The sequence below is a fragment of the Carex rostrata genome, chromosome 26 (assembly GCF_964058835.1).
Source record: "Carex rostrata chromosome 26, lpCarRost1.2, whole genome shotgun sequence".
NCBI classification, from domain to species: domain Eukaryota; kingdom Viridiplantae; phylum Streptophyta; class Magnoliopsida; order Poales; family Cyperaceae; genus Carex; species Carex rostrata.
Window position 1 is genome coordinate 1,326,896 of NC_135943.1, and position 24,991 is coordinate 1,351,886.

The 24,991-nt window shown below is 36.3% G+C and overlaps 2 protein-coding genes and 1 non-coding gene across 3 annotated transcripts; 1 reads left to right on the plus strand and 2 right to left on the minus strand.

Annotated features, from left to right (window-relative positions):
• Window positions 1-12,600: 12,600 nt before the first annotated feature.
• On the minus strand, window positions 12,601-14,854 carry LOC144544052 (uncharacterized). The gene is made up of 4 exons (XM_078292470.1): window positions 14,608-14,854; window positions 13,864-14,469; window positions 13,316-13,575; window positions 12,601-13,266 (listed from the first exon to the last, which is right to left on the minus strand). The coding sequence occupies exons 1-4, from the start codon at window positions 14,852-14,854 to the stop codon at window positions 12,601-12,603; spliced, it is 1,779 nt and encodes a 592-aa protein (XP_078148596.1).
• A 5,961-nt stretch (window positions 14,855-20,815) lies between these two features.
• Window positions 20,816-21,535, minus strand: LOC144544054 (uncharacterized). The gene has a single exon (XM_078292471.1). It carries the CDS (start codon window positions 21,533-21,535, stop codon window positions 20,816-20,818), a length of 720 nt encoding a protein of 239 aa, XP_078148597.1.
• Window positions 21,536-22,658: 1,123 nt separating this feature from the next.
• On the plus strand, window positions 22,659-22,769 carry LOC144544703 (small nucleolar RNA R71). Its single transcript, XR_013508307.1, has one exon. It is a non-coding gene; the product is annotated as a small nucleolar RNA R71 (small nucleolar RNA).
• Window positions 22,770-24,991: the final 2,222 nt, after the last annotated feature.

The following is a 24,991-nucleotide window of genomic DNA, read 5'->3' on the forward strand; positions in this document are numbered from 1 at the left end:
GATCTTTTATTTATGGCATAAGAAATAATAAAAAATAAATTCGTAGCATTAAGTTTGAAAAGAATTCCAACTTTCTCTTGTGTAATCAGAGTAAAATAAAAGGATCCGACTCTGCTGTTTTTCTATAAGAAAAAGCAGGATCCTGCTTTTCCGATCCTAACTGTTGAATTTATGCAATTTCTGAGGAGAGATTATTTTGAGAAAACAATTATTTCATTTTGTTCTAATTCTTTACACTGTTACCATTCCTATATATATTACAAACATCTAAGCTACTGTTTTGTTACCGTTTGTACCTTGTACCTATGTACAGTATACCTATTTGTTGAATATATGCAAGGAGGCCCCTTTACTTCCTTGATTTAATCCTAGCCTTCTATTTCGAGATCTATGATGATTATTAATCTGAGATCCTAGATCCTATTTCTCAACACTCCCCCTCAAGCTTGGAATGTATATATCATACAATCCTAGCTTGCTTGAAATTTTTTCAAATGAACTCGAGTCCAAGCCTTTGGTGAGGATATCCGCTAGTTGATCTTCACTCTTAACGTATGGTGTTTCTATTTCCTTTGCTTGAACTTTTTCTCTAATGAAGTGACAATCCACTTCTATATGTTTGGTTCGCTCGTGGAATACCGGATTCGATGCGATATGTCTTGCGGAGTTATTATCACAATACATCTTCATTGGTTGATCACAAGCAATGCCTATTTCTTTGAGTAGATGTTTTATCCAAGTTAATTCGCATGCGGTTGACGCCATGGCACGATATTCCGCCTCCGCGCTAGATCGTGCCACAACGTTTTGTTTCTTGCTTTTCCATGTGACTAAATTTCCGCCTACAAATGTGCAAAAGCCGGTAGTGGATTTTCTATCAAAACTTCCAGCCCAATCTGCATCGGAATAGCCACATATGATATTAGAATTATTGTTTTTCATCCAAATTCCCTTGCCGGGATTTTTCTTTAAATACCTTAAAATTCTATTTATTGCCTCTAGGTGTGGAGTTCTTGGCGAGTGCATGAATCTACTAATTTGGCTTACGGAAAAAGAAATATCCGGACGGGTGACCGTTAGATAAATTAGCTTTCCAACTAGCCTTTGAAATTGGTTTATGTCTTTAATTGGTTCACCATCCTCATCATTTAATTTATGCCGGTTATCAATTGGGGTAGAGATTGGTTTGCATCCTAATTTACCGGTTTCCTTTAAGAGGTCTAAAGTATACTTTCTTTGGGTGATGAAGAGTCCCAATTTTGAATGTGCTACCTCTATTCCTAGAAAATATTTTAAATATCCAAGGTCTTTGATGTCAAATTTTTCCTTTAATTGGCTTTTAACTCTTTTAATTTCTTCTACGTTATTTCCGGTAACTATAATATCATCTACATATACTAGTACAAGGGTTATATTTTCTCCATCATTTTTAATAAATAATGAATGATCGGCACTACAAATTTTAAACTTGCAAGAAATTAAATAAGAGCTAAGTTTTTCATACCATGCCCGTGGAGATTGCTTCAATCCATAAATCGATTTATTTAACCTACAAACTAAATTAGAATTGTTTTCCAATTTATGGCCGGGTGGTAGGTTCATATATACCTCTTCTTCAAGTGTTCCTTGAAGAAAGGCGTTTTTTACATCCATTTGGTACAAATTCCAATTGTTATTCGTCGCAATAGAAAATAAAATTCTAACGGTATTCATTTTAGCTACCGGGGCAAAGGTTTCATTGTAATCTATTCCATATGTTTGAGTATACCCTTTGGCAACTAATCTAGCCTTGTACCGTTCTATGGTACCATCACTATTATATTTGGTTTTGTATACCCATTTGCAACCAACGGGTTTTTTGTTTTTTGGTAATTGTACAATTACCCATGTCCCATTTTTTTCAAGAGCTCTTAGTTCTTCCTTCATGGCACCACACCATACCGAATCAATTATGGCTTCTTGGTAGTTATTTGGTTCTAGTGTTCTCTCAATGGAGGTGAGAAATGCATTATAAGAAGAAGAAATATTTTTATATGATATGAATTCTTGTATAGGGTATTGCACCGTATAGGTCTCATAGTCTCTAAGTCTAGTGGACGGTATTGGTGTTCTTATGGACCGTCTAACTTCTTGATTTTCTTCTATCTCATTATCATTGGTTTCAATATTTTCTATTGTTTCTTCAACAACACTTGTCTCAACCTCTTGGTTATTATCTTGTGTAACTAATTGGTCATTTACATGAGGTAGTACCGTTGGTTCCAAATTTATTTGGTCACTTGCATGTGGTGTCTCACTCATTTCCATTGTTTTGAAATATGGCTTATCTTCACAAAATATAACGTCTCTAGACGTAAATAATTTTTTTGTTATAGGATCATAACACTTATATCCCTTTTTAAATGAGGAATATCCCAAAAAAATGGTTTTGGTTGACATATAGTCAAATTTATCTTTTCTTTTAATTTTTACAAAGCATACGCAACCAAATACTCTTAGATAATCAAAATTAATTTTTCGTTGGTAAAGGATTTCCATTGGACTTTTATTTTGTAAAATAACGCTTGGTAATCTATTTATTAAATGAGTGGCGCAAAGGATGGCATCCGACCAAAATTTTTTTGGAACATTATTTTGAAATAGTAATGCACGTGTCATTTCCAATAGATGTCTATTTTTTCTTTCCGACACTCCATTTTGCTCGGGAGTGTTTATGCAAGTAGTTTGATGTATGATTCCTTTTTCTTTACAAAACGTTGTGAAATTTTTGTTTACAAATTCCGTTCCATTATCCGATCTAAAAATTTTAAGTTTTGCATCAAATTGATTTTCTATGAGACATAGAAATTCTTGAAAGCAATTGAAAACCTCATCTTTTGATTTTAATAAATACAACCAAGTAGTTCTAGAAAAATCATCAATAAATATAACAAAATATTTGAATCCATTATAAGAGTTAATTGGGGCCGGACCCCATACATCGGAGTGAACTAAATCAAACAATGCTTCACTTTTGCTATTTGATTGGAAAAAAGGAAGCTTTGTTTGTTTTGCCAACTTGCATATATCACAATTGATACAATTTGAAAATGAAAAATCTAGTGCACTATTTAAAATCTTGTTGGAAGGATGCCCAAGCCTCTTATGCCAAAGGTCTTGGTTAATAGATTTAGCGGAAGCACAAACGTTTAATTCTTGTAAATTCAAGAGATAGTGTCCATTTTCAAGAAAATCTTCCCCAATCTTCCTCCCGGTTTCCCGGTCCTGAAAGATAACATTTTTATATGAGAAAATTACGTCACAATTAAACTCATATGTTAGTTTTTTTACGAAAATTAGATTTATAGGGAATGTATCAAGATATAGAACATTATGAACTTTTTTGTTAAAAATATCAATTTCTCCTACACCATTAATTTGTGCTTTCATACCGTTGGCCACTAATACAAATTGATTATTTTTTGCAATGTCTAAATTTGTAAGAAGGTCTTTATTTCCAAACATATGGTCAGTGGCACCGCTATCTATAATTATTTGATTATACAAATTTAAATAATTTGAGTTAGAGACAATACCACAAGTGTTGTTTGAATTTTTCTTGGAGAACCACACAGAGAACTGCTCAAAAAACTGCTGCATCGGATCTGACCCGCTTGACCCGCCAACGCCATCTGGGTTAGACCCTGGTTCACTTGAACCAATCATTTTTATTGGCCGGTTGGGTTCAGTTTGAGCAGAAAAGCCCCCACGCGACTCAGTCCCTTTCTTTCTCTTCTTCCCTTCATTCCAGTCCCCCATTTTCACGTCTCCCCCTCCCCTCTTTGAATCCCACCACTTCGGCCTGAGATGTGGGTGAAGAAAATAGCATTTTTCGGCTTGGTGACCCTCCTTTTTGCAGTGAGAGCATCTATCTCCCTTGATACTTGATCGGTTTGAGTAATTTGGGAAGTTAGGGTTTTTTCCGAAATTGGGGTTTTTTGTGGCAAAGCTATGAGTCTCGTGTCCCTCGCTGCCACCGACTTGTGGACCACTCATAGCAAGCCGTCGACTTTCTTCTTGCTCCACCATGGTGGTAATTTGAGCAAAGGAGGGAAGGGAAGTTGTTAAAAGAAGTTGTGATTTCACGGCTTCATAGCTTGGATTGAGACCCGCGAGATATTGGAAGATTTTATCTTCTTCTTCTCTCTGAATGGCTATTGGATCTGGTATGGGTGGCCGATAAACTCGAAGTTCATGCCATTTCTTTTGAAGAGCACCCAGGTACTCTATATTACTCCTTGACCCTTGTTGTTCTTGCTGGATTTCTAGTTTTAATCGATAAATGTGGGAATTGTTGTTTTGTCGGCCATACATCGTTTTTATGCCTTCCCACAGTGAGAAAGCTGTTTCATGGCCAAGGAATATTTCTGAAACACTCGGCTCCATGGATTGCATGATCCATGTCATGACTCTGTCATTCTTAGATTGCCACTGTTTTCTTGCCTTTTTTTCGGCCTCAGTTGCCTCATCTTTCTTTTTTGGAACCGGCTTTACAGACTCTCCTGTGATGAATTCTAAAACCTCTCTTCCACTGAGAGATAATCTTGCGGCACTTGCCCATGAGAGATAGTTTTGGCCGTTGAGCAATGAGTTTGTGAGTTTTGAGGTATTGGTGGCTTCTTTCGAATGCTGCCCCTCTGAAGCCATCTCTTTGACGTGCTAGACTTCTGTTTATGGGTTTTGATTTTGCTTGTGTATATACCAGTTTTGCTGGTAAGAATTTGGAAGAGATTTTTTCGGTCACAGAGACTGATGCTCTGATACCATGTTGAATTTATGCAATTTCTGAGGAGAGATTATTTTGAGAAAACAATTATTTCATTTTGTTCTAATTCTTTACACTGTTACCATTCCTATATATATTACAAACATCTAAGCTACTGTTTTGTTACCGTTTGTACCTTGTACCTATGTACAGTATACCTATTTGTTGAATATATGCAAGGAGGCCCCTTTACTTCCTTGATTTAATCCTAGCCTTCTATTTCGAGATCTATGATGATTATTAATCTGAGATCCTAGATCCTATTTCTCAACACTAACCATTCACAATTTTTTATTCACGTATCACTATAAAAAAACTTTTTTATGAACAAATCTCAACAAATTTGAATGATTGAGATCCGAAAACTAGAACCCTGTTTTTCTTATAGAAAAGCAGCAGAGTTGATTCCAAAATAAAACCCCTACAATATAACAATCTTTGTGGCCTATGGGCGTCATCAATGCAAAAATAAATAAATCACTCTATCGAGTTGAACTATATAGGTGTTAATCATGTGCTTTGCAAAACAATAATTGAAAGTACGGAGTCTTTATCTAGGTGTTTATTATGGGATTAGCAAGTCAAGTACTAGTGTATTAATGGGCGGGCATACCCGGGCACGGGTACGGGCACGCCTCGGGCACGGGTATGACGGGTACTAGGGTATACGGGCAAGGGTATCTCGGATATTTTTTTTAAAAACCGTACCCTGCCCGTCCTATACCCATGCCCGTTGTACCCTTGACGGGCAAGACGGTCCGGGTACAGGTCCGGTCCGGTTTTTTTTTTTTTTTGCTGTTTTTTTTTCAAATCAATTACTTTAAAAAACCGAAATTAAAAAAACAGAATAAAAAAACAGAAATAAAAAAACAGAAATTAAAAAACAGAAATTTAAAAATCAGAATTTAAAAAACAGAAATTTAAAAAACAGAAATTAAAAAACACAATTTAAAAAACATAAATTTAAAAAACAGAACTAAAAACAGAAATTAAAAAAACAGAAATAAAAAAACAGAAATAAACAAACAGAAATTAAAAAACAGAAATTTAAAAAACAGAATTTAAAAAACAGAAATTTAAATGAATTAACGGGGGAAAATTCAAAATTTGGTTTTGAATTAACGGGTCGGGTATAAGGGTACGGGTATTCGGGTAGGCGGGTAGGGGCGTTGTCGGGTACGGATATCTCGGGTATTCGGGTACGGGTAAGGTCGGGTATTTGCCCAAAAAATGAAGTCCGGTCCGTTTTTTGCCCGTACCCGCGTACCCGACCTATACCCGGGCTCGGGCACGGGTACCCCGGGCATCGGGTATGGGCGGGCAGGGCACGGGTTACCCTTAACGGGTATAATTAATACACTATCAAGTACCAAGTCAACTATAATTTAAATATTTCATATTGCCTTTGTTTGTTTTCTTAATGAGTAGTCGGCATCTAGTTGTGAAACACATATTATACGGAACTAACTAATTAAATTCCATGTTCATAATAGACCAATGCAATAATGCCAATTGAACCTTATGGGGATTCTGATAGGGGTGTTAGTGACACCCTTTTATCTGTTTACCCGATCCGTATCGTATCGTATTCAATGGTGTAAGAGCATCTCCAACAGTGATTGCTTATGAATTGCTTATGCTGATGTGTCAATTGTTTTTGTAATTGTTGGGTTGTATGACTATTGCTTATTTAGCAATTTTTGGAAAGAATTGCTTAATAAGAAATCATTTTCTAAAGATGAGTTGGCCAAATGTTTAATTCTTATTGGTCAAGTGTTTAATTCTCAATTGTTTAATTGATTGTACTAATGTTGGAGTGAATTGCTTAATTTCTAAAATTTTCATAATTATTATTTAGCAATTAATTTCAATTGCTGGATTGAAGATGCTCTTAGAATTTTTATCAAGAGTAAGCAAAAATAATTTACAACTAAAGATTCGTCAGCTTGGCTTTACACAGTTACAGACACAACTAATGATTTTTCTTTCTTAAACAGTGAGAAATTGAATACAAAAAAAAGAGGTTATGAGAGAACACAATATGGTGGCTAGTGAGAAAAAAGTTTGTGGGTTAGGGTTTATGTTAGAGTGCTTGGATCAAGCATGGGTCAAAGTGCCGGTGTAAAAAAAATCTAGAATCATGATTTTGAAAATCATAATTAAAATTGGTAGGAATTGAATAAAAAATTTAGATTTTTTTTCGAAGAAAGCTTGTTTTATTTTATACTAAAAAGAAAAGGGAAAAGAATTGTAAAAATAATAATCTGTCGAAAAATATATTACCTCAAAAAAATCACCAATATAATATAATACATTTATTTTGGTAAATAAATATTTTCCCATTTATTTATCTATTTTTTTCTTTGATAAAATTGAGGTCCACAAAAGTGGTTTGCAACAAACCACTATCCTATAATACTTCTTTTAATACAAAGTTGAGTAGAGCTAATTGTTGTTTGCTCCTTTTAAATGTTTATCGAGTACATTCTTTTAATAACTTTTGTTTAATACTTCTTTTTATTTTGAGACTGAAAGACTGGTTAAGTGCTGCAAATCACTGTAGCTGTGCATTAGAATTTTTCTTTAATGAATTAGGTGCTGCAAATCATTGTACTGCATACTTCTTTTAATACTCTATTCTTCAGACCAATAAAATTCGGCCTGTTCGGTGCTGCAAATCATTGTACTGCAAATCACTTGAATCATTTTTAGGGCCTGTTCGGTGCGCTACTGTGCACGTGGGAAAAAGAAAATTCACTCTCACTAAATTTTTTTTCCCACGAGCACAGTAAAAATCAGTTCAATTACTATGCCCATTCCCCAACCCATTTAAATGCCGAACAGGCCCTTACTTGTCAGATTCACCTTCCATTATCGTTCCTTTTCATTCCTTCCTCCCTGAAACAACGGATCGACACAACTGCAAAATATAAAATGTGGAATTTTTACAGGGGTAGACAACCAACCTTATCAAGGGTAGGCAACCACACTTAACTGAAGCAAGAAACGGGTCAATTTCCATATACTCAACACAATTATTCAAAATCCGCCTACCCCTGGATGAGTGTAGCTCCACCTCTGATCGTATCTGAAAAAATGAGTATAGATAAGGTTTTTTTTTCGTTAGCTTATTGGGTATGGGTAAATGTAACAATTTCTTTTCGTTATCTTACCCGTTATCTTATAAGATAAATTTTAAAAATAAAATTTTATATATAGATTTATATTTGAATGAAGATAATACATGATACAATAATTTTTACAAATTAGTTGTATTCATTTTTTTTGTTTTGAAAAATATCACTACGAAAGACTGACACTTTTCGCGAGGGTAAAAAATGATTTTTCGCAATGGAGTACCGTCATAAACGTACTTTTTCTATTCGCAATGGTACTTTTCGCGACGAAGTACCGTCATAAATGTGTTTTTTCTTTCGCAAAAAGTGCCTACCTTGTTGTTGTGTATTTTATCAAAAACATAAATCGAGATGTAAATGACATTTTTTTACTCGTTTATCCGATCTGTACCGTATTTGAAAAAAAAATAAGGATTTTTTTTTTGTTATCATAATAGATACGGGTATGAAATTACCTCCACCCGATCTGTACTGTAGCCGTTGACACCCCTAAATTCTGATCTAGTCAATTACAGATAGAATGAGATCGGACTGTTTATTTTAACCTAACATTTATTTGAAAGATCCTCCTGCATCTAAGGCAAATTTAAAAATGTTAGAAATGTACTACATGCCAACAATTATTCAGGTCAAATTAATAGTTAATATATATATGGATTAATATAATGGACCGTATATTGATTAATTATGGACTGAAATTTCTGCTCGCTTTTGGATAGACATTTTTAGATAGGTGCATATGAATAGGTCCGACTAACAGGTGCTTATAAACTTATTGGAATATTGATAAAAAAGAAAAACTTATTGGAATATATATATTTGGGCATTCATAGTTTCATATATACTTCCGAAGTTATTATAAACAAACAACTTTTAAAAATATTTCTTAAATATATCATCATTTCCAGGGCATTCAATATTGCTATCCCACATGATATGGGAGATATCTTAAATATATATTTTAACTAAACAAAAGTAAAATACTCTTGATGATTTATCATCTATATATATATATATATGATCTAGTGTGTCGGATCCTTTTTTAATTTCTACTATGTACCTTTAATTATGCTTCATCATGGGTTCAAGCAAAATTAAAACCATAATTAATATTTAAAATCACTTGTGTAATGGACCATATCATGAATGAAATACGGGCTAGATCCATATATTTCTTAAAAAAAAAAAAGCCAAAATGTTTTGGAACAAATATCTAGATTCTTAGTTTTTTTACTTGGCTATATCGAATTATCAAAAATACAGTGCATCTGGCCCCAATTTGCTACCATGCTCTCACGCTATCAAAGCAATAGAGGACAAATCTTTTGTATGATCAAATAAAGTCCTCCCAGTGCCAGAGAAATTTGAGAACAAGAACCTGCTATTAGTTATCCATTAAGTGTTTATAGTTTCAATTGCTATTAAAATGGGAGTAATGTACTAACTGAAATGAGAAAAATTGCTATTAAAATGTGGTGTCAGCGTATTGAAATTACTTACTTCAGTAGCTTTTAGGTTGTTTGTTTTGTTTTAGCTTTGTATGTTTATGGTTTTTATTAGAGAATGCTATGTTTTTTTATTCCTATATTCAATTCAGAAATAATATCTTTGGTTTACATTCAGCGATATTTATTTTCTCTATTTTTTTATGAAAAAAAATATTTTAGTAAATTAGGTTTTCTACTACATAATTTGCTTCCGTTGCGGTGCACGGGCACGATTAGTAGTACAACATTACATAATTAATATTATTTACGAAAGTATCAAAAAAAAGTTTGATCGAGTTTTTAATGTCCCTCTTATTAAATCGGATAACATTTCTTTCGGTTGGAGGAAAGATGTATGCCAAATTGAAGCTGAATGTTGGAGATATATAACAAAGACTACTCAATTGGAGATGCTTATTATAACATGTATAAGGAGGATTCGGTGAATTGGTGCTTTCTAACAAATTTTCTGATAGAAAGGGGTTTCCACCGAATTGGACAGCTTGGGTGCTACATATGCTGAAATCATCGAGCTCCGCATGGAGAGTCAATGGTAATTACACGAGATATTTCAAACACACGAGAGGGCTGCGACAGGGGATCCGCTATTGATGTAGATTTTATTACAATACAAGTAATAAATCCTAATTTACACTCAATTCGGTTGCAAGTGTACAACCTTGTCAAGTAGTACTTAGGGATCGTCTCCACAGGGACAAGTCGGAATATCTAAGTCTAACCTAACAATTTAATTTAGTAAAAGAAAGTAAAAGAAAGTAAAAAGGTTTTTTGTTTGTTCAAAGGTTGGTTTGGTTTCGATTAAAATGAATTAAACTAAAGTCTTTAAAGCAAAATTAGGTTTTTAACAAGAATGAGAAATTAGGGCTTCTTAGGGTTCTTATCCACTAGTGTTATGACTAATTGGTTTATTAAATTTGTTCTTTTAATTATGAAGGCACAGTTTGGTGTTGTAGGTACAAAGGAATATCTCTATATTAATACCATCTTTAAATTAGAATAAACGTCACCTCTCGGTACTTGGCTACTATAATATAAAGTCATTAAGTTCTTACTGTCCCAATTGATCTAGAAAACCATTTTTCACCTCTCAGTACTTGGCACAATTTTCTAAACTATTGGGTGAAGCCCGTATAAGACAAGCGTCACCTCTCGGTACTTTGCCTATCAAATACCCAATTCCTTATGGTCTGGACCTAATATTCAATTTCTCAATTGCAAATACCAAATCCTAGGGTTTCATGTGATTTCGATTAAGTCTTCACAATCAATTAAAATAAAGAATATATCATAACAAAGAACAAGAATATATAAAATAAAACCAACTAAATCATAACAAAAGTTTCAAGTACAACCCTAATCAACCCTAGAAAAGCCCTTAGCCAGTCATAGCTAAGACACAAATCAAATCAAAAGAATAAAAGAGTTCCAAAGGAAGGAAAGAAAATAATAAAACCGGTTGATCAACGATCTCTTCTCCCTTCTTCTCTCTTCTTGCTATTCCTTGCTTTTTCTTATTCAAAACCTAGAAATTCTGCCTAAAAACGTCCCCTTATCTATTCTACAAGTCCCCCTTTTATACCCCTCATAAAAACTAAGAATAACTCCCTAAAAATAGCAAATTCGGGCTCTGAACTGACTTTATTGCGGGCCGCAATGGATTTATTGCGGGCCGCAATGAGTGGAGGCAGTTAACAGACTGCGCAGAAAAATATGGAGAGGTTATTGCGGGCCGCAATAAGGTTATTGCGGACCGCAATGAAGGTCCTGGAAATGCTGTATTGAAGATGGTTCTGTCTGAGTTGGTTGCGGCCCGCAATAAATTAATTGCGGTCCGCAATAAATGTGAAATCTACTCCATCTTCGTGCTGTCTTGCTCCAGATCACCCGTCTTGCTCCATTAATGCTCCAGACTCTTGATTACCTGTAGAATAAACATAACTAGGGCAGTAACTTGAACTTTTGGACATTTCTAACCTAATTAAACCTAATTTAATCAAAACTTGGCTTAATTTACATAACAAACCCTAGGTTTTAATAGATACAATTTCGGCTTATCAAATTCCCCCAAGCCTAGTCCTTGCTTGTCCCAAGCAAGTCTAAACTTGGACTACAATTCGATCTCTAATTTAACCTTATATTGAAAAATTTGTATGATCTTACCAAAATTTAAAAATTTCAACATAAATTTTGTACAAATTTAAAGTGCAACCCTTGGCTAATCATGCTTCACCCCACAATTCAATTACTCTAACTTTTATTTCCTTAAAGGTTTAGAATTTGTAAACTTCAGATGTCTAAATTTGTTACAAAAAAATGCATTCTTATTTGCGAAAATTCTTTTAAAATCCCCCAAGCTTGAATCAAACTTGGGTTAGAAAGTCGCGGACTTCGTGTGTTGATATATGCAAAAGTTTTGGAAATTTTTCGAGCTCAAAGGCATCCCGTGGGATTGTGCCAGTACTCTTTTTTTTATTACTTTGGGAGATGAGCTCAAAGGCATCCCGTAGGATTTATTATGCCAGTACTCTTATTTATCTCCATCTTTTCTTTTGTTTCACTTTTTTTTTTCATTTGCATATATCATGAATACACACATCCCTAGGCATTAAATCATACCCATGGATATCCCGATCTTTCTAAATCCATTTTTCACAAACAAGTTGCATTTTCAAAATAAATTTAAATCCTAGGTTTTCATTTTCATAAATCTTTATTTCCACAAAGTTTTTCGCCAAATTATGTGGTTATTTCAAATTATTCCAAGGGTATTCCTAAAAACTCGTTAAAATTTCAAGGGTTTTATTTTTGCCAATTTTTGACACAAAAAAATTAAACATGATTTTATACTTTATGCATTTTCAAACAATTAAGTCCAATTATGAAAGACTCTATTTTTCATAACCTCATAAAACATCTTGACAAATTTGCAATTTCAAGCATTTAAGTTTGAAATCACAAATCCTATTCATGGTCAAGTAAAAAACAGGGTTATAAATCCTAAAATTTTTGAAAACATGCATGCAAAGATACAATTTCTTCCCATCCCCCAAGCTTAAATTAAACATTGTCCCCAATGCGTAAAGATAAACTAAAAAGAGAGAAGAAACATGGACTACTCTATTGGCGGAAGGTGGTGGTGGTGCGCGTAGCCTCAATGCTTGGATGGAGGATCGGGAGGACGGCCTCCCCATTGCTCCATTTTGTGTCGATTTTCTCGAGATTTGTCGGTTTCAGATGTTTCCACCGACTCCTTTTTCACAAATTCTCTATTAACCTTTGAAATTTCTATCATGCAAACTGAATTTTTGTTAGGAGGTATCAATGGCTTATGAAAATAAAATGTTTCTTTCTTCTTCCCAACGGAGAAAGAAAGCTCCCCCTCTTTGAGTTTGATGTTTGCACCTGCCGTTGCTAAGAAAGCTCGACCTAAGAGAACGGCCGAATGATCATCTGTTTCAAAGACAACAAAATCGACAGGAATTTTAATTTTACCAATTTTGACAACCACATTTTTCAAGATACCAAGTGGAGATCGTGTCGTCCCGTCAGCAAGAGTTAGTGACATATTGGTTGGTTCTAAATTACCCGACTCAAGTTTGTCATAAACCGATTTAGGCATGAGACTGACACTTGCCCCTAAATCACACATTGCATTTTCAATTCTAGTTGTGTCTATAGAGCAAGGTATCGAGAAACTACCCGGATCTTTCATTTTAAGAGGTAAATCGGTAGAAAAGATTGTGCTACATTTTTCATCTAATATCACATGTTTATTTTCCTCTATTGTGCACTTTTTCTTATCTTCAAATTCTAAAAACTGTTGGTCAAGTTTATTATTCACTAACCTTTGAGGAAAGGGTACAAACCTGAGTGGGAATAATATACTTAGGAGTTTCAATAGATTTTACCTTGGCCGAGTTGGAGTTACCCGGTTCTTGAGATAGATCCGATGCCGGTATGTTTGCATTGAGGCGGGCCGAAGGTGGTTGTGTCTCTAGCATCTTTCGTCCTTGAGATTCTGTGCCGCTCCTCAGGTTTATTGCATTCGCGTACTCCCTAGGGTTGATTTCTGGCTTGCTCGGTAGTGTGCCTTGTTGTCGGAAGGATGAAGATGCTTGTTGTGCAACTTGGTTTTCAAGCATTTTACTTTGGGTTGCCAACATATCCACCTTTTTGGTCAATTCATCAAACTTTTGGTTTTGACTTGTCATGAATGCTTCCATCATCAATTCAAGATTGGATTCTGGTTGTGCATTAGAACCATATCCTTGGTTACCATAACCTTGATTTGGTCTATTAAAGTTTTAGTTACCTTGGGTATTTTGGTCATTTTGCCTCTACGCAAAGTTTGGGTGATTTCTCCAACCGGGGTTGTAAATGTTGGAGTAAGGATTGTTATTTGGTTTGAAATTGCCTTGGTTAATTGCATTGACTTCCTCATAACTACCCTCATTACCTACACCACAATTAATTGCTAGATGGTCGGTACTACCACAAATTGAACAAGGGAGAGGAGAAGAATTGTTTACCGAATTTACGCTCATTTGATCAATTTTGCGATTCAAGGCGGCAATTTCTGCAGCCAAGTTTTGGTTTGAATTCACCTCCTTCATTCCCCGCTGCAGGATGATCGGTGTCTCCCTAGGGTTGTGCCATTGGCTTTGGTTGAGAGCCATGTCATCCACCAATTTGTATCCATCCACGACCCCTTTATTCATGAGACTACCTCCAGCAGCTGCATCCAACATACCTTTGTCGTGTGGCATGAGGCTGTTGTAGAAGATTTGCAGTAGATTCCACCCTTCGATACCATGATGTGGACAGCATCTCTGCAGTTCTTGAAACCTCTCCCACGCCTCGCTCATGGTTTCATCTCCTTTCTGGCGGAAATTGTGGATTTGATGGAGCAAGGAGTTTGTTTCGGATGGTGGAAAGAACTTGTTGAGGAAAACATTCGCCACCTTAGGCCAAGTATTCATGTTCTCAGGCCGTTGTCCCCTTATCCAACCTTTAGCCTTATCTGCAAGAGAAAAAGTGAAAGCCATTACTTTAAGATCTTAAGGAGAAACAGTTTGTACCTTAATTGTACTGTAGATTTCTTCAAAATTGGCTAAGTTTTGTGTGGCATCCTCGTGAGGTAGGCCGTGGAATAGATTACGCTGCACCATGCTAACCCATGCAGGCAGAATTTGGTACTCTTCAGCATTGATAGTAGGTGTAGTATAGCCAAGGTGGATTTCTTCAGCCCTAGGTGCTGTAAAGTCTCTCAAAGGGCGGTTGGCATCGGCTACTTCATTGTTTTCTCTTTCGAGAGCGGCTGCCCTCAGACGTTGAAGTTCATTGGCCATCCTATCCCTTTCCCTCTGAAGATGTTCAAATCGAATACCTTCATTCCCGGTCGACATGTCTAATTAGCGTGGATTTAAGTGCAAGAAAGGTCCCCTTGTTGGGTGTTTGTTCCTTCTCTGGTAGAAGAGATGGGTTGATCCTCGCCTAGAAAACCACTCAACCAAATCTGTGACGTTCGGGGTTGAAGGTTCCTCTGCCAGATTTCAACCTAAAATGAGAAAGAAAACAAAAGAAAATTAAAAACAATTACTAACTAAATTAATTAGGTCTGAAATAATATTCTCTGTTGTCCCCGGCAACGGCGCCAAAAACTTGATGTAGATTTTATTACAATACAAGTAATAAATCCTAATTTACACTCAATTCGGTTGCAAGTGTACAACATTGTCAAGTAGTACTTAGGGATCGTCTCCACAGGGACAAGTCGGAATATCTAAGTCTAACCTAACAATTTAATTTAGTAAAAGAAAGTAAAAGAAAGTAAAAAGGTTTTTTGTTTGTTCAAAGGTTGGTTTGGTTTCGATTAAAATGAATTAAACTAAAGTCTTTAAAGAAAAATTAGGTTTTTAACAAGAATGAGAAATTAGGGTTTCTTAGGGTTCCTATCCACTAGTGTTATGACTAATTGGTTTATTAAATTTGTTCTTTTAATTATGAAGGCACAGTTTAATTTAATTTAGTAAAAGAAAGTAAAAAGGTTTTTTGTTTGTTCAAAGGTTGGTTTGGTTTCGATTAAAATGAATTAAACTAAAGTCTTTAAAGAAAAATTAGGTTTTTAACAAGAATGAGAAATTAGGGTTTCTTAGGGCTCCTATCCACTAGTGTTATGACTAATTGGTTTATTAAATTTGTTCTTTTAATTATGAAGGCACAGTTTGGTGTTGTAGGTACAAAGGGATATCTCTATATTAATACCATCTTTAATTTAGAATAAACGTCACATCTCGGTACTTGGCTACTCTAATCTAAAGTCATTAAGTTCTTACTGTCCCAAATGATCTAGAAAACCATCTTTCACCTCTCGGTACTTGGCACAATTTTCTAAACTATTGGGTGAAGCCCGTATAAGACAAGCGTAACCTCTCGGTACTTTGCCTATCAAATACCCTATTCCTTATGGTCTGGACCTAATATTCAATTTCTCAATTGCAAATACCAAATCCTAGGGTTTCATGTGATTTCGATTAAGTATTCACAATCAATTAAAATAAAGAATAGATTATAACAAAGAACAAGAATATATAAAATAAAACAAACTAAATCATAACAAAAGTTTCAAGTACAACCCTAATCAACCCTAGAAAAGCCCTTAGACAGTCATGGCTAAGACACAAATCAAATCAAAAGAATAAAAAAGTTCCAAAGGAAGGAAAGAAAATAATAAAACCGGTTGATCAATGATCTCTTCTCCCTTCTTCTCTCTTCTTGCCATTCCTTGCTTTTTCTTATTCAAAACCTAGAAATTCTGCCTAAAAACGTCCCTTTATCTATTCTACAAGTTCCCCTTTTATACCCCTCATAAAAACTAAGAATAACTCCATAAAAATAGCAAATTCGGGCTCTGAACCGACTTTATTGCGGGCCGCAATAAGTGGAGGCAGTTAACAGACTGCGCAGAAAAATCTGGAGAGGTTATTGCGGGCCGCAATGAGTTTGATTGCGGGCCGCAATGAGTGTGCTGGAATGAAAATGCTGTGCTGGAGAAGTTATTGCGGGCCACAATAAGGTTATTGTGGACCACAATGAAGGTCCTGGAAATGCTGTATTGAAGATGGTTCTGTCTGAGTTGGTTGCGGCCCGCAATAAATTAATTGCGGTCCGCAATAAATGTGAAATCTACTCCATCTTCGTGCCGTCTTGCTCCAGATCACCCGTCTTGCTCCGTTAATGCTCCAGACTCTTGATTACCTGTAGAATAAACATAACTAGGGCAGTAACTTGAACTTTTGGACATTTCTAACCTAATTAAACCTAATTTAATCAAAACTTGGCTTAATTTACATAACAAACCCTAAGTTTCAATAGATACAATTTCGGCTTATCAGCTATTATTCATTATAGTGGCTGACTCATTGAATTGGCTAATCAGAAACTCACTACCGGCAATGCATCCACAAATCCATTTTCCACCTCAGCCAATTCAGTATGCGGATGATACGATAATTATCACAAAATCGCACCCAAAAACTTTGAAAATCTTGACCCTAATTCTCTCAATATATGAAAAACTGACGAGATTGAAGATCAACAGATCTAAAAGCTCATTTGTCCCGATAGCAATACCAGATCGCCTATCGCTTGAAATTGAGAGAATTTTAGGGAGCCAACGTATGGAACTTCCCATCAAATATCTGGGTTTACCATTGTCGGTAAGGAAACCTAAAAAGATAGACTATCTACCTCTAATTCAGGCTGTAGAAGGAAGAGTGGCGAGCTGGAAATCATCACTATTATCATATGGTGGTAGATTGACACTAATAAGATTCGTCCTATCATCTATGCCGTTGCACTTCATGCAAGCGCTACTCATATCGAAATGGGTCATCAGACACATCGACAAAATCAGACGGAACTTCCTATGGAAGGGACATGGTCCATGTAAGTCGATCAACTGCCTGGTTAACTGGGAAAGAACTTGTGCGCTAAAAAAGAAAGGAGGTTTGGGAATTATAGAACTACACACACAGAACAAGGCACTTCTGACTAAATGGATATGGGTGCTTCCACAGGACCGCATGAGCAATTGGGTAGAGGCACTATTACTCTTACACGATATTAATAGCATCATGCAAGTGGGCATCAGCGTGAACCACTCTTTCTTCCTCAAGGATTTGAAATCTCTTGTACCTTTTGTTGAGATATCAACTGTGATTCAACATCCGACGGAATCGGCGGTGTGGAAATGGGAAGCCGAGGGTCTCTTCTCTACGGCGTCGACATACAAAGTGTTACACACAAGGGGAGTCAATTGTCAATTCGCTTGTCAACTATGGAAATTGATGTGATTTTTACAATACAAGTAATAAATCCTAGTTGATACTCAATTCGGTTGCAAGTGTACAACCTTGTCAAGTAGTACTTAGGGATCGTCTCCACAGGGACAAGTTGGAATATTAACTCTAACCTAACAATTTAATTTAGTAAAAGAAAGTAAAAATGTTTTGTGTTTGTTCAAGTGGTTTGGTTTCGATTAAAATGAATTAAACTAAAGTCTTTAAAGCAAAATTAGGTTTTTAACAAAAATGAGAAATTAGGGTTTCTTAGGGTTCCTATCCACTAGTGTTACGATTACTTGGTTTGTTAAATTTGTTCTATAATTATGAAGGCACAGTTGGATGTTATAGGTACAAAGTGATATCTCTATATTAATACCATCTTTAAATTAGAATAAACATCACATCTCGGTACTTGGCTACTCTAATCTAAAGTCATTAAGTTCTTACTGTCCCAATTGATCTAGAAAACTATCTTTGACCTCTCGGTACTTGGCACAATTTTCTAAACTATTAGGTGAAGCCCGTATAAGACAAGCGTCACCTCTCGGTACTTAGCCTATCAAATACCCAATTCCTTATGGTCTGGACCTAATATTCAATTTCTCAATTGCAAATACCAAATCCTAGGGTTTCATGTGATTTCGATTAAGTCTTCACAATCAATTAAAATAAAGAATAGATCATAACAAAGAACAAAAATATATAAAATAAAACCAACTAAATCATAACAAAAGTTTCAAGTACAGCCCTAATCAACCCTAGAAAAGCCTTTAGCCAGTCATGGCTAAAGCACAAATGAAATCAAAAGAATAAAAGAGTTCCAAAGGAAAGAAAATAATAAAACCGATTGATCAATGATCTCTTCTTCCTTCTTCTCTCTTCTTGCTTTTCCTTGTTTTTTCTTGTTTAATAACCAGAAATTCTCTCTAAAAAACCATCGTCAATCTGTTCTACAGGTCCCCTTTTATACCACTCTCTAAAACCTAGAAATAACTAACTAAAAATGGCAAATTCGGGCTCTGAACCGACTTATTGCGGGCCGCAATGAATGGAGGCAGTTAACAGACTGCGCAGAAAAATCTGGAGAGGTCATTGCGGGCCGCAATAAAGGGTCTTGCGGGCCGCAATAAAAGTCCTTGCGGGCCGCAATAAAAGTTCGGGAAATGCTGTCTGGAAGCTGGCTCTGTCTGATAATGTTGCGGCCCGCAATAACTTCATTTCGGTCCGCAATAAATGTGAAAGATGCTCCAAATTTCGTGTTGACTTGCTACAGATCACCCGTTTTGCTCCGTTAAGTTCCAAACACTTGATTACCTGCAAAATAAACATAACTAGGGAAGTAAATTGAACTTTTGGACATTTCTAACCTAATCAAATCTAATTTAATCAAAACTTGGCTTAATTTACATAACAAACCCTAGGTTTCAATAGATACAATTTCGGCTTATCAAATTCCCCCAAGCCTAGTCCTTGCTTGTCCCAAGCAAGTCTAAACTTGGACTACAATTCGATCTTCTAATTTAACCTTATATTGAAAAATTTGTATGATCTTACCAAAATTTAAAAATTTCAACATAAATTTTGTACAAATTTAAAGTGCAACCCTTGGCTAATCATGCTTCACCCCACAATTCAATTACTCTAACTTTTATTTCCTTAAAGGTTTAGAATTTGTAAACTTAGGATATCTAAATTTGTTACAAAAAATGAATTCTTATTTGTGAAAATTCTTTTAAAAATCCCCCAAGCTTGAATCAAATTTAGGTTAGAAAGTCGCGGACTTCATGTGTTGATATATGCAAAATTTTATTTTTCTTTTGTTGGTTTATTTTATGACACTATAAATCTTTATCCTTAGAACAAAACTGGTTAGTTATAGGTAGCTAATCCATACCCAACCGTTTTAATTCAAAAGTGCATTCGCAAGCTCTTGGTTCAACCCTTCCATGACACGAATTCACATGTTTAGTGCGAACCCGATCACTTTATCGGGAAAACTAGCGGAGCAAAGTGTCAATGATTCATTGCTACAAGTACGTCATGTCGCCGTAACATAAGCAAGTGAATCTCTTTTCTAAAAAATTTCAATTTTAAATATTTTTTTCAATATTTTTGCAAAATATCATGAATACACACATCCTTAGGCATTAAATCATACCTATGAATATCCTGATCTTTCTAAATTCATTTTTCACAAACAATTTGCATTTTCAAAAAAAAAAAATTTAAATCCCTAAATTTCCAATTTCTTAAACCTTTATTTCCACAAAGTTTTTCGCCAAATTATGTGGTTATTTCAAATTATTCCAAAGGTATTCCTAAAAACTTGTTAAAATTTGTATCAAAATTTCTAATATTTTTGACAATCACTCAAATTTATCAAGGGTTTTATTTTTGCCAAATTTTAACACAAAAAAAAATTAAACATGATTTTATACTTTATGCATTTTCAAACAATTAAGTCCAATTATGCAAGACTCTATTTTCCATAACCTTGTAAAACATTTTGACAAATTCGCAATTTCAAGCAATTAAGTTTAAAATCACAAATCCTATTCATGGTCAAGTAAAAACAGGGTTATAAATCCTAAAATTTTTGAAAACATGCATGCAAAGATACAATTTCTTCCCATCCCCCAAGCTTAAATTAAGCATTGTCCCCAATGCGTAAAAATAAACAAAAGTAAATAAGAAGAGACATGGACTACTCTATTGGCGGAAGGTGGTGGTGGTGCGCCTTAATGCTTGGGTGGAGGATCGGGAGGACGGCCCCCCTTGCTCCGTTTTGTGTCGATTTCCTCGAGATTTGTCGGTTTCAGATGTTTCCACCGACTTCTTTTGCACATCCGACTCAAGTTTGTCATTCTCCGAGATTTCGGCAAAGTTGGGAAGGATCTCAGTGGTTGAAACTTGGAGAATCAGGCTTAGAATATGCGTCATGTCATCTGGGAAGGGTTCATTGCGGGACGCAATAAATTCATTACGGACCGCAATAGAGTCTGTCTGATTCACGCCCTTTGCCTAATGTTGTTGCGGACTGCAATAGGCTTCATTTCGGGCCGTAATGAGGTCAACAGAGCTCGATTTTTTGGCTTTTTCGCACTCTTGATCCATCCAATACTCAACGAAACCCTTCTTCAAGTTGTACTCGAGTTCTTCATCTAAAAACCTGTCAAGAATATCAACACTAAAAACACTTTGATCGTTAGATGGATATCTCATAGATCTTTTGATATCGAATTGCAACTTCTCTTCACCAATATTCATTATTATAATCCTATCATGGACATAAATCACAGCTTTTGCTGTATTGAGAAATGGCCTACCTAACAAAAGCGGTGTATGAGTGTCTTCATCCATGTCAACCACAACAAAATCTATTGGTACAAATAATTTACCAATTTGAATTGGTAAGTCCTCTACCACTCCTAGGGGTAACTTGACCGATTGGTCTGCCAATTGGAGAGATATTCTGGTTGGCTTAAGTTCCCCAACACCTAACCTATCATAGACCGACTTAGGCATAAGACTTACACTTGCTCCTAGATCACAGAGTGCACGTTTAAATTGGACATTTCCTATGGAACATGGTATGTAAAATTTACCCGGATCATCCAACTTTTTGGGCAATTCATTCATTACCATGGCACTACCGTTTGAGTCTAAGGATACCATTTGTACTTCCTCAAGCTTATGCCTATTTGAAAGAATGTCCTTAAAAAATTTGGTGTAAACCGGCATTTGGGTCATTACCTCAGTCAATGGTAGGTTTACATGCAATTGTTTCAACAATTAAAGGAATTTAGCAAATTGTTTGTCAGTTTTCTCATTCTTAAGCCTACCAGGAAAATGTGCGTATTTATGAGGAGGGATGTAGAGAGGTACCTGCGCACTTACCTTTGGCGGCTCATCTTGAGATGGTTTTGCTTGTTTGGCAGGGTCGCTTGGTACAATTGGTGTAGCTTCCTTTGAGGCGGAATCCTCATGTGTGGAGATGTGCTCATCACTACTTCGTGTCTCTTCACCCTGTGGCTGTACATAGTCATCCTTTGGCATAGGTGGATCCTCATATTGCATGCCGCTGCGAAGCACGTGCCTAATTGCCTTGACATCCCTGGGATTGTTCTCAGGTTTTGGTGGAAGGGTGCCCGGTTGGCGGGAGAATTGTGTAGCTTGTTGTTCAACTTGGTTTTCAAGCATTTTATTTTGGGTTGCCAACATATCTACCTTTTTGGTCAATTCATCAAACTTTTGGTTTTGACTTGTCATGAATGCTTCCATCATCAATTCGAGATTGGATTTTGGTTGTGCATTAGAACTATACCCTTAGTTACCATAACCTTGATTTGGTCTATTAAAGTTTGAGTTACCTTGGGTATTTTGGTCATTTTGTCTCCACGAAAAGTTTGGATGATTTCTCCAACCGGGGTTATAAGTATTGGAGTAAGGATTGTTATTTAGTGTAAAATTACCTTGGTTAATTGCATTAACCTCATCAATACTACCCCCATCACTTATACCACAGTTAATTGCTAGATGATTGGTACTACCACAAATTGAACAAGGAAGAGGAAAGGAATTGTTTACCGCATTTACGCTCAGTTGATCAATTTTGCGATTCAAAGCAGCAATTTCTGCAGCCAAGTTTGGATTCAAACTCACCTCCTTCATTCCCCGCTGCAGGATGATTGGTGTCTCCCTAGGGTTGTGCCATTGGCTTTGGTTGAGAGCCATGTCATCCACCAACTTGTATCCGTCCACAGCCCCTTTATTCATGAGACTACCTCCAGCAGCTGCGTCTAACATACCTTTGTCTTGTGGCATGAGGCTGTTGTAGAAGATTTGCAATAAATTCCACCCCTCGATACCATGATGTGGACAGCACCTCTGCAGTTCTTGAAATCTCTCCCACGCCTCGCTCATGGTTTCATCTCCTTTCTGTCAGAAATTGTGGATTTGATGGCGCAAAGAGTTTGTTTTGGATGGCAGAAAGAACTTGTTAAGAAAAACATTCGCCACCTTAGGCCAAGTATTCATGTTCTCGGGCCGTTGTCCCCTTATCCAACCTTTAGCCTTATCTGCAAGAGAAAAAGTGAAAGCCATAACTTTAAGATTTTCAGGAGAAACAATTTGTACCTTAATTGTACTGCAGATTTCTTCAAAATTGGCTAAGTGTTGTGTGGCATCTTCGTGAGGCAGACCGTGGAACAGATTATGCTGCACCATGCTAACCCATGCAGGCGGAATTTGGTATTCTTCAGCATTGATAGTAGGTGCCGTATAGCCAAGGTGGATTTCCTCAGCCCTAGGTGCTGTAAAGTCTCTCAAAGGGCGGTTGGCATCGGCTACTTCATTGTTTTCTCTTTCGAGAGCGGCTGCCCGCAGACGTTGAAGTTCGTTAGCCATCCGATCCCGTTCGCTCTGAAGGTTTTCAAAACGAATATCTTCATTGCCGGTCGACATGTCTAACTGGCGTGAATTTAAGTGCAAGAAAGGTCCCCTTGTTGGGTGTTTGTTCCTTCTCTGGTAGAAGAGATGGGTTGACCCTCGCCTAGAAAACCACTCAACCAAATCTGTGACGTTCGGGGTTGGAGGTTTCTCTGCCAGATTTCTGTTGGGGTTTCGGGGTAACCAAAACCCGTTTAGGCTTAAGCTGCGGAAAGAACGTAAAACAAAAATTTTACTTCTAACTTAAGCCAAGGATTAAATAGGGTATGTCAGTAGACTTTCCAAGGCGGTCCACCTTCAATATTCCTTTGACATCAAAACCTAATTTAATCATTTTACAGATCTACTCCATGATTGATTTCTAAAACTTTAATCTACTTACCAATTAAATAGATTAATATAACATATTTATACCTTGTTTCCAAATCACAGTTGGAATGCAGCCGTGCTTTGTAAATAGTCATATTATCATCCATGTCTGTTTTTCTCTTGAAAACCCACTTTTAACTATGGGTTTCACCCCATCAATTGGTACAACTAGGTTCCAGACCGTGTTGTCATACATGGACTGTATTTCGGATCTCATGGCCTCCAGCCATTTATCAGAGTCAGGCCTATCCATTGCTTCCGCATAGGTCAGAGGATATTCAATGTCAAAAACTGAGACCTCGTGCAGTCCCATGTACCTCTCGGGTGTATGGACTATCTTTGCTGACCTACGTAGCACTTGTTCTTTTGGCTGTCGAACTTCATCCACAACAGTGTGCGGATTTAGTTCTTCTTCAACTTGCGTTGAAGCACTTGAGCTCGGGACTAGAACCTCATCCACAGCTACTTGTGGACTTGGTACTTCCAGATGCTCATTAGCCAAAAAATCAAGAGGTGGGTTAATCTGATCTAGTTCAGATATTGTATTGTGTGATGTATCTTGAATTTCTTCAAGTATTACATTACTCCCACTACTTCCATTTGCAAGAAACTCGTTCTCCAAAAGTATACCATGACGAGCAACAACTAATTTGTTCTCGGACTGGTAATAGAAGTAATATCATTTCGTTTCCTTAGGATACCCTATGAAAAAGCACTTGTCAGATTTGGGACCAAGTTTGTCAGACGTCAGGCGTTTGACAAATACTTCGCAACCCCATTTTTAAGATAAGACATATTTGAGATTTCCCAAACCATAACTCGTATGGAGTCTTTTCAATTGACTTGGACGGAACCATATTTATCGTTAGTGCGGCAGTATCTAGTGCGTGTCTCCAAAATGATTTTGGGAAGGGTGGTGTTACTCATCATGGAACGAATCATGTCCAGCATGGTTTTTTTCATTTTCTTGGCAACACCGTAACATTACGGTGTCCCTAGAGGTGTGAGTTGTGAGACTATCTCACATTCCTTTAAGTACGTTTTGAAAACCATAACTCAAGTATTCGCCTCCACGGTCCTACCGTAATGCCTTAATACTTTTGTTAAGTTGATTTTCTACTTTAGTCTTAAATTCCTTGAACTCGTCAAAGGATTCAGACTTATGTCTCATGTAAGTCAATACTTTCATGAAACGTTTTGAGTCTTTTGTTATTGATGTTAAACACGAGGTTTTCCATTTCTAGCATATAAAGATCATTTAACAAGTAAGATGATCCATGATATGTCTCATTTTTATAAATAGAACATCTATTGTCCTTTATAACAAACGAGAAACCATTCATCTATAAACACAAGATTGATATGATATTTCTAGAAATG

What these genes read in the sequence shown, in the direction of transcription:
- LOC144544052 (XM_078292470.1), bottom strand. Translation starts at nt 14,854, where the DNA reads ATGTCGACCGGGAATGAAGGTATTCGATTTGAACATCTTCAGAGGGAA. An exon ending in AGTCAATGCAATTAACCAAG is followed by an intron (nt 13,576 to 13,863) that starts GCAATTTCAAAC and finishes TTGAAAACCAAG; the next exon opens with TTGCACAACAAGCATCTTCA. An exon ending in AGTATATTATTCCCACTCAG is followed by an intron (nt 13,267 to 13,315) that starts GTTTGTACCCTT and finishes CTTGACCAACAG; the next exon opens with TTTTTAGAATTTGAAGATAA.
- LOC144544054 (XM_078292471.1), bottom strand. Translation starts at nt 21,535, where the DNA reads ATGCCGGTTTACACCAAATTTTTTAAGGACATTCTTTCAAATAGGCAT.